General features: G+C 47.0%; 1 protein-coding gene across 1 annotated transcript in view; it reads left to right on the top strand.

Annotated features, from left to right (window-relative positions):
• Positions 1–436: 436 nt before the first annotated feature.
• Positions 437–14449, top strand: part of Nt5e (5'-nucleotidase ecto) — a 48239-nt gene continuing 34226 nt past the window's right edge. Inside the window, exon 1 of the mRNA XM_041646671.1 lies at positions 437–843. Within this exon, the coding sequence (XP_041502605.1) occupies positions 487–843 (357 nt within the window). The 5' untranslated portion in view covers positions 437–486. The remainder of the gene's footprint in view (positions 844–14449) is intronic.

Genomic DNA, 14449 nt, shown 5'->3' with positions numbered 1-14449 from the left:
GCTCTGTCCTGGTCCCACCGCGGTAACTGCGGAGCGCTCCTCCCGGGTGAGCTCTGGACTCCTCTCTCTCCCACCCCGTCTCTCTTCTCTTTCGGCAGCTAGCCATAGTGCCACACAAGCAGTACACTCTTTTAGAGAAATCGGTGTCCTCGGGAGGTGAAGATCGGTGAGTCGGCTCCTGCAGCTGCTAACGCCGCCGGGTCTACGGAACCCCGGCTCCCGAAGGTGCCCGCTCACCGCGCAAACAACCTCCTCTCTGTTCCTGCCGGCTGTGTGTGAGAGGCCAGTCGCTCCCGGGTGCCTGGGGTGCCAGGGTCGGATCGGGTGACTCCCGGAGTGCGCCTGCCAGCAGGAGGGCCTTGGGCTGGAGGAGGCGCGTCCGGCCCCGCCTCTCCCTATTCCTCCCCGCAGCCTAGAGGAGGCCGGGGTAGCCGGAGCTCGTCGGGCCCCGGGCCAGTCCACCAACTCAAGGCGTTCTAGACAGCCATGCATCCGGCGGCTGCTCCCGCGGCCGCTCCGCCGCCCAGGTGGCTGCTCATCGCCCTAAGCGCGCTGCTGTTGCTGTGGCCGGCAGCCAGAGCCTGGGAGCTCACGATCCTGCACACCAACGACGTGCACAGCCGGCTGGAGCAGACCAGCGAGGACTCCACCAAGTGCCTCAACGCCAGCCAGTGCGTGGGCGGCGTGGCGAGGCTCTACACCAAGGTGCAGCAGATCCGCAAGGAGGAACCCAACGTGCTGCTACTGGATGCCGGCGACCAGTACCAAGGCACCATCTGGTTCACAGTTTACAAAGGTCTTGAAGTGTCACACTTCATGAACACCCTGCGCTATGATGCCATGGTAAGAAGAAGGTTACCGGGGTAGGAGCCCCAGGCCCAGAGGGAGGGGCTGGAGAACTCCCTAGTACCCTGGCAGAGAAAGGATTCACAGATGAGCAAGTGGAATTTGACTCAGGCCAGTGTGGCGCATGGATGCAGACCGCGTCCCTTGTATGATAGTCTTAAACTGATGTTTTTGGTGAACTGAGCATTAAAAGAGGGATCCTGCCTACGGAATGATTTAGCAAGGGGAGGGCAGGGTGTAGGTAGGGACACTGGAAGTTGAGGGCTGATGACGGATCTGTCTCCTCCACATCTCCATCTGCTTGATCATTCAAAGAAAGTCTCATCCCCACTTTACTGAAAGGGACATCGGGTAAAAAAAAAGTTTTATTCAGGTCACCAGGGCCCCAAGGGGGAGAGGGCAGATAGACACCACACCCAATTGGCCCTGAAGTCTGAGCGCTACAAACTCACCTTCTTAGGTAGATTTCCAGTGTAACCCTATGTAAGTTGTTTATTTGGCCTCAGTGGTCGAATCTTCTATAAAATGGAAAGAAAACTATTTACCTCAAAGTACTGTGTGCACACAATATGATCTCCACGTTTGTTCTTGCTGCTACCAGACACTGCCACGCGGGTTCGAGGAAAAAGAAATATCAGAGAGAACACAAATGCGGAGAATCTGGATTTCAAGGGTTCAATAAAACCCTCTTGACTGTAGAGATTCTAGAAGAGCCCAGCTTGAGGGATAAGGGATCTGGGGGTGCAGCTGGATTTTTAGAGTGCTTCCTTAGAATTCCATTGGCCCTGTGCAATCCATAGCATTGCGCAAACTAGATCTGCGGGCCAAGCCTAGGGGAGGCAGGAGGGCCAGGTGTGCTGACAGCCAGACTAGGGAACAGGAGATTCTGTCTCAAAGGGAAGGAGGAAGAGAGAGATCTTAAAAAGTTCAAATTTAATGCGGGGCGGTGGTGGCGCGCACCTTTAATCCCAGCAGACGGATCCCTGTGAGTTCGAGGCCAGCCTGGTCTACAAGAGCTAGTTCCAGGACAGGCTTGATAGCTGAAACGAAACCCCCGTCTCAGGAAAAAAAAAAAAAAATCATGTTTAGTCCTCACTTCCCAATACTCTGTCGGAAATGTGCGTTGCTTGTTGAGAAGGGGCGAAAAACAATCAAATATAACCGAGATGTAAAAACTAATCGATCCACCACTCACGATCAACCTGGTGTGAATTCCTAATGTAAACGATTCTGCGAGGTGGGGGCGGGGGCGGGAGGGGGTGAGAACAATCACCACAAAAACATAAGAGCTTTGCAAGAGAAATAACAGGGTGGGTACCCAGAACTCTGTGAAATCAGAGGGCGTGGAAGGGAAAGGAAGGTTCCCAAGGCAGAATACCCGCTGTGTACAGGAACAGCACAGAGGTCAGAGAAGGGGAGTGCTCCCTCCCAGCGAACGCTGCGTTAGAGGTTCTAAAGCAAGGGCGTTCTAGGCCTCCAAGCCTCCAGAGCTGATGGAGGAAGGCCCTGTTTCCGAAGCAGCTTGACAGAAGAAGAATCGCAGGTCTCAAGAGCTCTGTGGTCTCTCAGTCCTCTTTTTTTTTTCCACCGCTAGGTCTGCTTGAAGCTCTGTAAGCAGTACGGCAGTACAAACGTTTACATAATTGGATTGTTAACTAGCTCATGTCTCTCCTTCCCCCAGAAGAGTAGGATAAACACTGTAGGAGTTTGTTTTGATTTCATGTATAAACCGCCACTTTGCAGCATTTCCTCTTTCTAACACTCTTTTCCCCTCCGTTGTGTAAATACTCCTTAGTAAACATGGGTCCCTTTCTAAGACCTCACGAACTCACTCTGCTGCTAGGTGAGGCCACAACAATGTGCTGTAAGTTGGAGCTCGTCTTCTTACAAATTTCCCTCAAAATAATTGGACTGGGAAGAGGAAGCTACACTGACCCGTGTCAAGAGTGGGAGGAAAGGGAAAGACAAAGTCCGTAGCTTTCCATAGCTGCCATTAGAATTTATCTGTGGGATGAGTTGTGGGTGAGTTTAAAACACACGGATTGACCTGCATGAACGCGAGCTATCATAGCATGCAGCACATATTAATACTAAATATCTTACAGAGCATTTGCACATATTAATACTAAAGCCTGAGGTTATTGCTCTTCTGTTATAAAATCCCCCGGACACCTGCTATGTCTTGATTCTGGGATACTTGGAGACCCCATCAGCGTGAACAGCTGTAAAGGGATATTTACAATTCCCTAAAGCCTCGGAAATTAGAGTAGGAGCCTTGGAGATAGTTTGTATTCTCGAGCCTGCCACACTCCCAAGAGAACTGCTCTGATGGCTGCAGAGGACCAGGAGGAGCTTGAAGACCCACCCCCCCTTGGGCCCTGCTGCTGGCAGAAACTGGGAGGGGATGACAGAAGCAGCTAGGTGGTGTAGCTGTCTATCCTAGTGGACGGACTAGTGTCCCCTGAGGTATAAGAGGAAGACACACCAAGCTATTACATAAAATAGCTCAGCGGTCAGGAAATCACAGTACTGATTTTTTTTTTTTTTTGTAATTATTTAGAAACTAGAAGAAGGAAGGCAGAAAATGATTGCAAGGAGGCTCAGTTGCTTGGGAATATTCTTCTTTTCTTCCTTTTGTCCTGGTTATTTCTGAGCCTCATGTTCCTTAACTGGAGAAGAGGGGTGCTAACCCTCCGCCTGTAAACAGCACATGGTACCATGAGAAACTCCTAGCCCCTTGCGCAGTGAATGCTCACTGAAGCTTAGTTCCTATACCTTGGGGTTTGGAAAGAAGAGAACATGGCATCTGCCAGGCTAGGTGGGTCTGACAGCCTAGCACAGACTACCGCCAGCTGCCCCTCCACCATCTTTTCTAAGTACTGTTGTCTAGACTGTTCCTTTTAGCAGAGTTTTCTTTTTAAGGTCTCACATAGCCTAAACTGGCCTCTAACTTACTGTGTGGTACAGGATGTCCCTTGAACCTCTAGTCCTCCTGCCTCCACCTCACCAATGCTGATTCCTGTCTTAGTTACTTTTCTATTGCTGTGACAAAATACCATGACCAAGGCTACTCACTAAAGAAAGCGTTTAATTAGACTTACAGTTTCAGAGGGTTAGAGTCCATTATGGCAGAGCAAAGGCATGCTATCAGCAACAACTGAGAGCTCACATCTCCAAGGAGGCAGGCAGAGAGGAGCACACTGAGAATGGTGTGTGTCTTTTGAAGCCCTAAAGCCCTCTCCCAATGATACGTCTCCTCCAATAAGGTCAGACCTTCTAATCCTTCCCAAACAATTCCACCAGCTGGGGACCAAGTATTCAAGCATAAGAGCCTATGGGGGCTATTCTCTTTCAAACCACCACAGTAACCTTGCACTTATGATTTTCTCACCTCACTGTATGTGCAGTGTCCCTGTGTGTCATGGTGCATGGTGACCTCTTCTCACATCAGACTCTGGTAGATTTGGAGATGCTCTAACCAATCCCCTGCCACACAAATTCAGCAGATTCCACTGTGAGGATCTCCACACCCCAGTACAAAGTTACTGGTCACCATGTGTGTGCTTGGTTCTTCCTTTGGCAAGGGATTGCCAGTTGAGGCTTAAAGCCTACTACTTTGCTCCTCAGACAACATCAAGGCAGACAATTACTCTCTATATCTTTACCTCTTCTTCTTCTTTAAAAAAAGATGTTTTTATTTTCATGTGTTTGTGTGTGTACAATCACGTGTGTTGGTGCCTGTGGAGGCCAGAGAGGGCATCAGAACCTCTGGAGAGATGAAGTCACTGGAAGTTGTTAGCCATCTGATGTGAGTGCTGAGCACCAAATTCCTTTCCTCTGCAAGAGTAGCAGGTGCTCTTAACCACTAAACCATCTCCTCAAGCCCCAACTTTGCCTGTTCTTACCTCAGTCCAGATTGTCAGTAGCTCGTGTTTTTCTAATAATTAGGAATTTTCAGCATCTTTTGATAAGATTGTGAATCTTTTGGGTTTTCTCTTCTCAGATGGCATGTTTACGGATTTTTTTCGTTTCTTTTCCCTTGGATTTGCTTTGTTTGGAAGCACTCTAACTATTGATCTATGGTCAATTTTAGACACAAATGTGATGATGCTACTGTGCCTGTCGGTGTTGCTCAACTCCGTGCCTCTTAAAACAGAAATCCTTTATTAGATATATCTAATAATCAAAAATTCTTTTGTTTGTCTGTTTGTCCTGCTTCTAAGTTCTTGAAAGCTTATGTAACAGTTTGTTCATTTAAGCTCCAATCACCAAGACTCTTACTGGGAATGCAATTGCTGCTGTCTTCCCTGCCTTCGAAGCCTGTGAAAATTGACTGCCACTTCCACCTCAGGCAACATTTTAATGAGAGGACTGACGCAGCACATCCCAGAGGCTCACGTCTAAAAATAGGAGTCCTGAGGAACGGTTTAATCAGCTGTGAGATGCTTCTGTTCCGTGAAGGGCACAGGTGTGGAGGCCTGGACCACCGTGGGAAAGTGTGGTCTGACCGAGACAGAGGTTTACAGACCCTTGAGATGAGCTCAGAGATCAGAGAAGCCTGCAGCTTCTCCGGAAGGTGACTGTGGTCCCCTGCTGCTTAAACAAGAGTTTCCAAAGTGGCAGGAAGTGTCTTTTGTTATTCATAATGAGCCCCTTTGATAATCGCTGAGGCTAATAGTTTAAGCTAACGAGTTTGTTTTGACCTGGAACTCTAGATAGCCTGGGGTGGATCCCTGACAGGTGTCTAACGCTTAGATTAGGGGTTAGTGGGAATTTCTAACCTCGCCACCCACCTGCGGGGAGGGGGGGAGGGGGGGCTGGAGATTAAGTTCTGACAGGAGGCTCTTCCTTAAACACAGAATTTGGTCAGCTTTGGGGTTGTTGAGCACCTGGAGTTTCGGGAGGGTAGGGTGCCTGAAAGGGCATTGGGGCTCTGTTTGTCCTATGCCCTGTGCCTTGCCCTGGACATTTGTTTTTTCCATTTGGCTATTTCATTTATTATGAAGTGTATCCTTCATAATAAACCAGTAATAATGATCTTTTAAGTTCCATAAATTCCTCTAGGTAGTTTTCAAATGTGGGGGTGAGGTCATGGGAACCCCGATTTGTAACTGGTCTGTTAGAAGTGCAGGTGGCTCAAACCTCTGGACTGGGTGCCAGAATGAGCACGGTTTTGTGCGACAGAGCCCAGTGACTCATGGGAAATGGCACCAAGTCAAGGCAGGCCAGCGTCAGGATTGAATTGCTGGACACCTAGTCAATGTTTTCAGAAAACTGGAGAACTGGTTGTGGCAAAAAGAAAAAAGAAAAGAAAGAAAGCAGAATAAGCAAAAGCTTCAGCTATTGGGCCCGTGAGCTGACTCAGCCCGAAAAAGTACTCGGTGTGCAAGCCTGATAACCTGAGTTTGAGCCCCTATAGTTGGGTTAAAAAGAAGAAGGGATTCATCCCACAGGTGCATAGGTGAAGAGCTGATGACGAACAGCACTTGGCAATGCTCATCCACAGAGAGAGGTCTTTGCTCATATGCTGTGGGTGGGGATGGTTGAGAAGAGGGTCTTGTCTCAGTGATGGCTTCTGTTGCTATGACAAACAACCATGGCCAAACAAAAGAAACATAGGGAAGAAAACGTTTATTTCACTTTATACTTCCTGGTAACAGTCCACCCCTGAGGGGCATCAAAGAGGCAGGAATGCAAGAAGGACAGGAACCTGGAGGCAAAAACTGAAGCATAGACCTCGGAGTAATGATACTTACTGACTCCCTAGTCCTGGCTTGCTCAGACTTGCCTACAGGCAACCGGAATAGAGGCATTTTCTCAACAGAGGTTCCTCTTCCCAGATAACTTGAGCTTCTGTCCAAGCTGACCCAAAACAAACAGAAACAATACCTCCCAAGTAGGACAGGTGTAAGGCAAAAATGCCTAAGAACGCTCGAGTCAGGGGCATCAGGGTAGTTGGCAGCTTTTGATACTACTACACAGGGCCATCAGTTCATCTATTTACGTTCCTCCCTTCGTTCTTGGGTTCTCTGTTACTTATTATAAAATATCCAAGATTGAAGGCTCTATAAGGAAAAGAGGAGACATCATCACTCAGGTTTCTGACCTCTGTGGAAGATCATGCCGTTCCACCCTCCTTGCTGGTAGGTACTCACTACAGGGTCCTGAGACAATGCTAGGCTTTCTGGAGAGAAGGAAAATGCAAGCTGCACAGCCAAAATGGTTTTTACAACAAAGCCACTCTTAGTATAACCCAGTAATCCAGCCACGACCCGACACCTCCTAAAGGTCCTACTTCTTGACACCTCCCAACGAAGATAAAATGTCAGTGTGAGTTTTGGTGGCAACAATCAAGCCACAGACACTCTTGTCGACGGAAGGCTGCTATTTTAAGCCCTGAGATGTTGAGCATGCTAGGCAAGTACCTTGCCACTAAGCCACAGCTTCAGCCCACAGTCAGGTTTTATGTCACCTGTGTGAGTAAAGAAGTGGTTTCTCCGTCTAAAAACTAGGGTTAAAAAGAGAGGTCTCTTGCATTTGAGTTCTCGGCACCTCAGCTCCTGCCCAGTCCTCTGTCTGCTCCTGATCTGCCTCCTACTCAGTATGTCTTTGAACTTAATTTTACACTCAAAGTCAAGTTTGCTTGGTGACTCTCACTTCTCCCTACCAGATCTCACAGATACTTGGGGATGAGGCAACCGTTTCCTGGTGGAGAGATAGCTTGAGCCTCCTCCCAGTGCTCCCTTTTGGTCACTATCTTCCAGGGAAAAGGCACCCAGAGTGCTCTGTGGAGAGTTGTTCTCCGAGTAGCAGAAATGATGCCCTGGGGAACCAAAGAGGCAGCAGCCTACTTTCAGGTTGTTACTTTGGAGTTATTTAATCAGCCCACAGATCCTCATGGAGTGCCACTGGGCTCCAGCTCTGTGCCAAGTGCTAAGGATAATGTACAGGCTCGGGGGTGAAGCTTGGTGCTTAGAATGCATTTCCGTGGGTAGTGCCCATTCAGGCTCCTTTCAACCACAGAGCAGGACAGGCCTAGAGATAGTAAAGAGAGAGTAAAGGGCCAGAAAGATGGCTCCACTGGTAAAAGCCCTTGCCAAGCAAGCCTAAGAATCCAAGTTCAATCCTCAAGAAGATGAAGAGAACTGATTCCCCAAAGTGGTCCTTTGACCTCCACACATGTGTCCACATACACACACATCATACACACACACATAATGATGAGAGAAAGAGAGAGCATTTATATTTAGTTGCTTACTAGGACTCTCTTTTTAAGGGCATTCCCAAAATGTTTGGGGGGAGTGTGCAAATTAGCAGTGTTAGTTTAGAAGCTTGGAAGAGTTCTAGATGACAATGTGATCTCCTGGCAACTCCCACCCTATGCTAGGAACCAAACCCAGATAATTGTCTTATTTTGTCATAAGAAAAACGAAAGGTGGGCCTGTAAGATGGCTCAGGAGGTAGAGGTGCTAGTTCCCAAGTCTAATGACCTGAGTTTGATCCCTGGAACCCAGATGGTGAAAGGATAGAACTGACCCCCACAGTTATCCTCTGACTCTAACACAAGTTCCCACATGCATATTACAAACATAATGACTTAAAAATTAATATACTTTATTATTACCATTTTATTATTTATTCGTCCTGTGTTTTTGAAACAGGGCCTCTCTGTGTAGTCCTGGCTGGCCTGGAACTCCTTACTTTATACACCAAGCTGGCTCTGAACTTACAGAGATCCACCTGCCTCCGCCTCCAGAGTTCCCGAGTTAAAGGCTTAACACCACCACAACCAGATAAATTATGGCCAAGTATTGCTTAGGCCCTAGACCGCAGAAGTTGTATTAGGGGAGTTCTTGAAGTAGAGAATTGGTTTTCAAGCCTCAGGCATGAGCAGGAGCCTCTGCTGTGGGGGCTGTGGCCACAGGCTCTACTTCATTGTCGCAGTTCTGGGCTAGAGTGGGACCAGGTGACGCTGGCTCTGGATGACTGGAGGATGGAACAGAGGCACCCTCTTTGTTCATCTTGCCATGTCTTGGCATCTAGATTTACTAACTCAGAACTGAAAAGAACCCATCATGCATCTCTTTGTCAGCCTCCTGTACTTCACCCACGAATACAGCTGAGGGCTATTCATGTTCCTTTCACACTTGTTTTCTTTAGCCCCATAAGTAGATTTAAAAATTCCTTGGATGACCTGGATAGACAGTTCAGCAGTCAAGAGCATTTGTTGCTCTTGCAGAGGATCTTGGTTCAGTCCTGGGCTCTCCCGTGGTGGCTCACAGCCATCCATGACTCCAGTTCCGGGGAATCCGAAGCTGGTTCCAGACACACATGTGAGGGGCATTAAGACATGACAGCAAAACACTCAAATGCATAAAATAAAATCCATTAGTTAATTAACTACAGTTGCTTTAGGTGCTTCTTTTCCCTTCACATAAATAATTGCTTCTATATATAATGTGCACACTAGCTAGTGTTCTCTAGCTCCAGAGAGATAAACCGGCCTAGACCTATTAATTCTTAGCATGACTGTGCCATGCATATTTTGCCTGTGTAAAGACTGCACATTTTCCAGATGATACAGACAATATTGCATGCTGTTTGTCCTGCACTTTTTTACCTATTGATCCTTTCAGCTGATGTTGACACTACAGGTAAGCTGACCAGACCCCAGGATCCTTTCCACCATTCAGTGGGATGCTACACTCACCCACCAGGGCCAATATTCCCTTGCTCATAGCTGTGGGAATGGAGGGTAGCCCAATATAGACATGATCCATGGAATCAGATATGGATCACCAATCGTGCTTTGGAAGGTTGTGGTTGGGTGTCCCTAAGTGATTGACAACCGAGTTTCTCTAAGTCTTACACTGTAGGGCTTACTAATGAATTGTTGTGTCACTCCCTAAATAAATATGCCTCCAATCTCTGATAAAGAGCCCTTTCGCATGGTTACAATTGAGTTTAATAGATTGCCAAAGAGCTTCTTTTCTTTGCCATCAAACATATTCTACTACTCTTAAATCAGCTCTTCTTTCCTTGTTTTCCTCTGGCATGGTTAAGCCTCTCTACTTTCACTTGGAACGTTTCTTCACTAACTCTCCGCCTCTTGTTTTCAATTTCCTATTTGTTTATATGCCATTGAGGTTACTTCTTAGTGAGCCTTTGCTCCCTTCCATGAAGCTTGTCCTCTGATATTCTGCAGTTCTTAAGATACATCATGTGCCTGTATCTTCACATACGTGTTTCCCATGTGTTTGGTGCATGGGTGGATGCATGCATGGAGGGATGGTTCATGGACAGATGGACGGAAGATACTTAGGTAGGTGGAAAGGCAGGCAGATGGATAGGTGATGTAGGGATGCATGGATGGATAGATAGATGGATGGTGTTTGAGTGAGTGGACAGGTAGGTAGATGGCTAGATGATGCATAGGTGTATGGATGTATAGATGGGTGGTGCTTGGGTGGATGGATGAAGAGGTGGATGGAGGTGCATGCTGGTTCTATCCTGGCTTCCAGTCTGCCTTTCAAGCATCCATAGGACAAAGATTATGATATTGTTACTTGGCATTCCAGAGCCTTGGAAAAACTAGCAAGGAGTGAAATGATGCTCGCCTCTACCATTCATGCGGATTGACAGCAGTTAGGCACAGTAAAGGCCCTGTATGACTACTCAAGCCTCACTACCGTTTCTCAGGTCTCAGCTCTGCCACTTGCTAGTTGTAGGAATCAGTGCTTCAGTTTCCCCATCTATGAAAATGGAAAATAATAGCACCTGTTTCATAGCGCTGTTAAGATAAAATGGCCTGGTGTGACGACAGGCTAGTGAACAACACAAAAACATGAACTTCCTTGTGTCAAACTTTGTCTTGTTTTTAATCCCCCATATTTTAAATTTATTGATACTTTTGTATTCTTCTGTGAACAAAACAAAGCTAAAAGATACTCATTATCTAATTCATATAAAGGTGACCTTTGATGGACCAAATAGTTACCTTAGATTTCCGATAAAAATAGATTTTTTACAAGGTTCCATCTTCTTTCATATTCCCATTGTGAAACCCAAATAGTTTATGTCCTCACACCCCAGACACACAGAGAACAACTCAACACTTTGCTGTTGTTGTTTTGAGATAAGGTGAGTTGTGTACCCAGCATGGGCTCAAATTCCAGATGCTGGATTTACCGGTATGTACCACCATGCCCTGATTTATGTTTTTTTAAAAAAGTGTGTTCCATTCACCGACAAGTGCCACAAAGATGTTAACAAACACACAAAGGTAACTTGTAAATTAAAATATAGGAAATGAAAAACACAAGAACCTGACAGTTGTCTAGAGAGGAGCTGGAGGTAAGAAAGCAGTTAGCTAGATATCTCACCAATTGCCTAGCAACCTGGTTTCTCTCACTAGAAAACGGAGGCATCACGTACCTATTATTTACCAAGTTCATTTCATATCCTGCCTTCTGAGAAGTTTTAATGGCTCACACATCCTAACAGAGAAACATGGAGCCCATTTAAAAGCAGAAGATAGAGCGAGTGGTTTGATTCTCATTCGGTAGACACTGGCATGACTCACCTGGTATCCCTGAGCGTACAAAGACAGCTGACGTGTGAACACACAGTCACAGTGAAGGCAAGCGGCATGAAAGATGTGCCTGAGGTCTTGTGGGCACACTAGAAGGGGTCTGCAGGGAGCATGTCACTGAGGCATCCTCCGCATCTCCAGTGCACTTGGGGGATTTAAGTTTCCTAGAGCTGAGGGTACCTGGAAGTTAAGCAAAATGGATTATGCAGCTAAGGACATCACCAGAAGGGCATGGAGGGTCTACATGGTATTTGTCTTAGTTAGGGTTTCTATTGCTGTGAAGAAACGCCATGACCACGGCAACGCTTATAGAGGAAAACATTTAATTGTGGGGGTTCACTTGCAGTTCAGAGGTTTGGTCCATTAGCATCATGGTGGGAAGCAAGTCAGCATGCAGGCAGACATGGTGCTGGAAAAGGAGCTGAAAGTTCTTACATCTTGATGCACCAACAACAGGAAGTGGTCTGTCTCATTGGGCATGGTTTGAGCATATATGAGACTTCAAAGCCTGCCTCCACAGTGACACACTTCCTCTGACAAGACCACACCTACTCCACCAAGGCCACACCTCCTAAAAGTGCCACTCCCTTTGGGGACCATTTTCTTTCAAACCACCACAGTATCCAAAGAGGCGGGAATGTTTATTTTCTTAGAAAGTTGAAAGTATGGGGTGAAATTAACTCAGAGGCAAGAGGTGGGTGGGTTGTCTGGGACACAGCTCACTCTGGTGGCCTGCAGTTCATGGATGAAGCCATGGGCCGATGGCTGCAGGACTAGCTAGAAGATCCTGAAGTGGACTATATGTGGGGAGTGGGCAGTTTGGCACTGCAGACAGAGCATGGGAGAAGTATGACCTGAGGGGCAGAGCAGCCGCGGAAGCAGCATCACATTGGGGCACTGGGGTAGGACATGGATGTGGTAGAATTGTCTATGTCGCTATGTTCCTGGGTCGTTCCCACACTGAGGGCCGTGTGTGTCCTCTGCAGGGGCTCTTTTACAGCCATTCTTTCAATGCTCTGCTTGTGGCTGATGTAGCAGGGGCATCCTTGGTCAGCAGATAATTGGGAGCAGAGAAGGCGTAGAAGGGAGGAGCATGACCTCCAAAGTACTCCAGCTGACTCCATAGTGTCCCCTGAAATAAACCAAGGGGCACCGCTAGGGGAGAGGAGGAACAGGCCTCCTCTCCACTCCTTGATCGCCTGCCTAGTTTGCTAGGCAGGACGAAAAGGGAGAAGGAGTCGCTTAAACAGTTCATAAAAGCCCAAGTTTTCTGATGTAGCTAGAGATGTAGCTAGCGACAGAGCATTTAGCCACTATGCAGGAAGCCCTGAGGATCATCTCCAGCACTGCAGAAACCAAGCATGGTCGCACCTGTAATCCAGCACTTGGGAGGTAGAGGCAGGAGGATCAGGAGTTTGGGGTCATCCTTGACTACTTAGCATGTGGAAGGCCAACCTATGCTACATGAGGCTGTCAAAAAGAGGTGGAAAAAAAAATCTCCAGCCAGCAGTCAAAGTAAAGTGACCAGAGACCTAAAAAGCTGGCCAAGAGCTCTAAGCAATCTGACCACCTCAGGGCTTTCTTTAATTGTGTAGTGGCTACGGAAGTTCTTTTAGCTCCGGGGGCTAAGTGGCTCCACCTGCTTCTGCTGCTCCATTTCCTGCTCAGATGTTCATTTTGTGGCCATGGCACTCATGAGGCTTTCAAAGCAGAATTCTGCTTGGTAGCAGGGGCCTGGGACTGAGTGTTATATAACTGTGTTTATAAAACACAGAGGATACAGTACAGGCCCAGGGTTGGAGATCTCCCAAACAAGGCCCCCCTGGGCAACTAAACCAATAATTATAGCCTTGGGGTTTGTGTTTTTGTTTGTTTGTTTGTTTGAGACAGGGTATTACTATGTAGCCCTTGCTGACCTGGAACCTGATGTGTAGACCAGGCTGGTCTCGAACTCCTACAGATCTGCCTGTTTCTGCCTCTCAAACTCTGTGATCAAAGGTGTGTGCCACCACGCCCAGCCTTGGAGTTAACTTATTAATTCTTTCTTTTGCCTTCCTCCCCACCCCCCGCCAGCTGTTTATTTGAGTCCTCATTCACTAGTAGTAGATGTTCAATAAATACTCCTCTCTGTTAGACACGTTTCATGGGCTGTGGGGACAAATCAATGTACGTGGTTTAACTACGAGGAGAGAGATTGTGTTAACCCATCGGCTGCAACTTGGAGATTCAGAAAATGGGAGATTTTGCTAAACTATTTCAGAATACCAAGAGTCCTTCGGTGGATAATCAGGTAGGCACTGACCTCTGTGTCTCCTTCAAACTGCAGAGCAGCGTGGAGCTTAGCAAGCTCCCTGAGGAACACTCTCATTACCTGCTCCACAGGTCCATTCACTCAGCGCCAACTAGAGCGTTTGCATATGAGTGAATAGCTGCCTGGCGCACCTCCTGTAGGCACTGGTGCATTGCCTCAGAGCCAGTGTGAGCTCAGCAACAGAAGCTGAGAGTTGCCACTGAGTGTGGTTCAGAGAGAAAAGTCAGATGCAGCCTGTCCTTGTTTAAAATTATGCCTCTAGCCTTTGTTGCTGCTTAAAAGTACATTTTACTAGTTACAAATAGATTCCGTGCTCATAATTACTATCTTAGCGAAGGCGTGAAAAATGACATCGTTGGTTGGTTGACAGTTGTTCCCTTTATTATTGAATCTAAATTCTTTAGAAAAGAGCAACTCAATCCATTAATGGGCATCTGCCACAGACAAGGAAAAGGGTGTGGCACCTTGTGTGTTCTGGTATTTGTTTATACTTCAACTTGAGTGGGTCCGAGCTACCTCCCATTTCATTGCTATCCAAAAGTTAATAACTGAATATTGTTTGGGATTCTTTCAACATATAGTATGTTAGAAATTAAGTGAATACAGATGAGATAATTTCACAACTATCTACAGTTTCCTCTGCATATGCTCATTGCTTTTCCTCAGAGGGAAAGGAGCGTTGGCTTGCAACAGAATGCATG

The sequence above is a fragment of the Microtus oregoni genome, unplaced genomic scaffold, assembly GCF_018167655.1.
Source record: "Microtus oregoni isolate MIOR12 unplaced genomic scaffold, Mior012 000139F_ref0000186, whole genome shotgun sequence".
Lineage (NCBI taxonomy): Eukaryota > Metazoa > Chordata > Mammalia > Rodentia > Cricetidae > Microtus > Microtus oregoni.
This window is presented reverse-complemented; position numbering and strand designations above follow the sequence as displayed.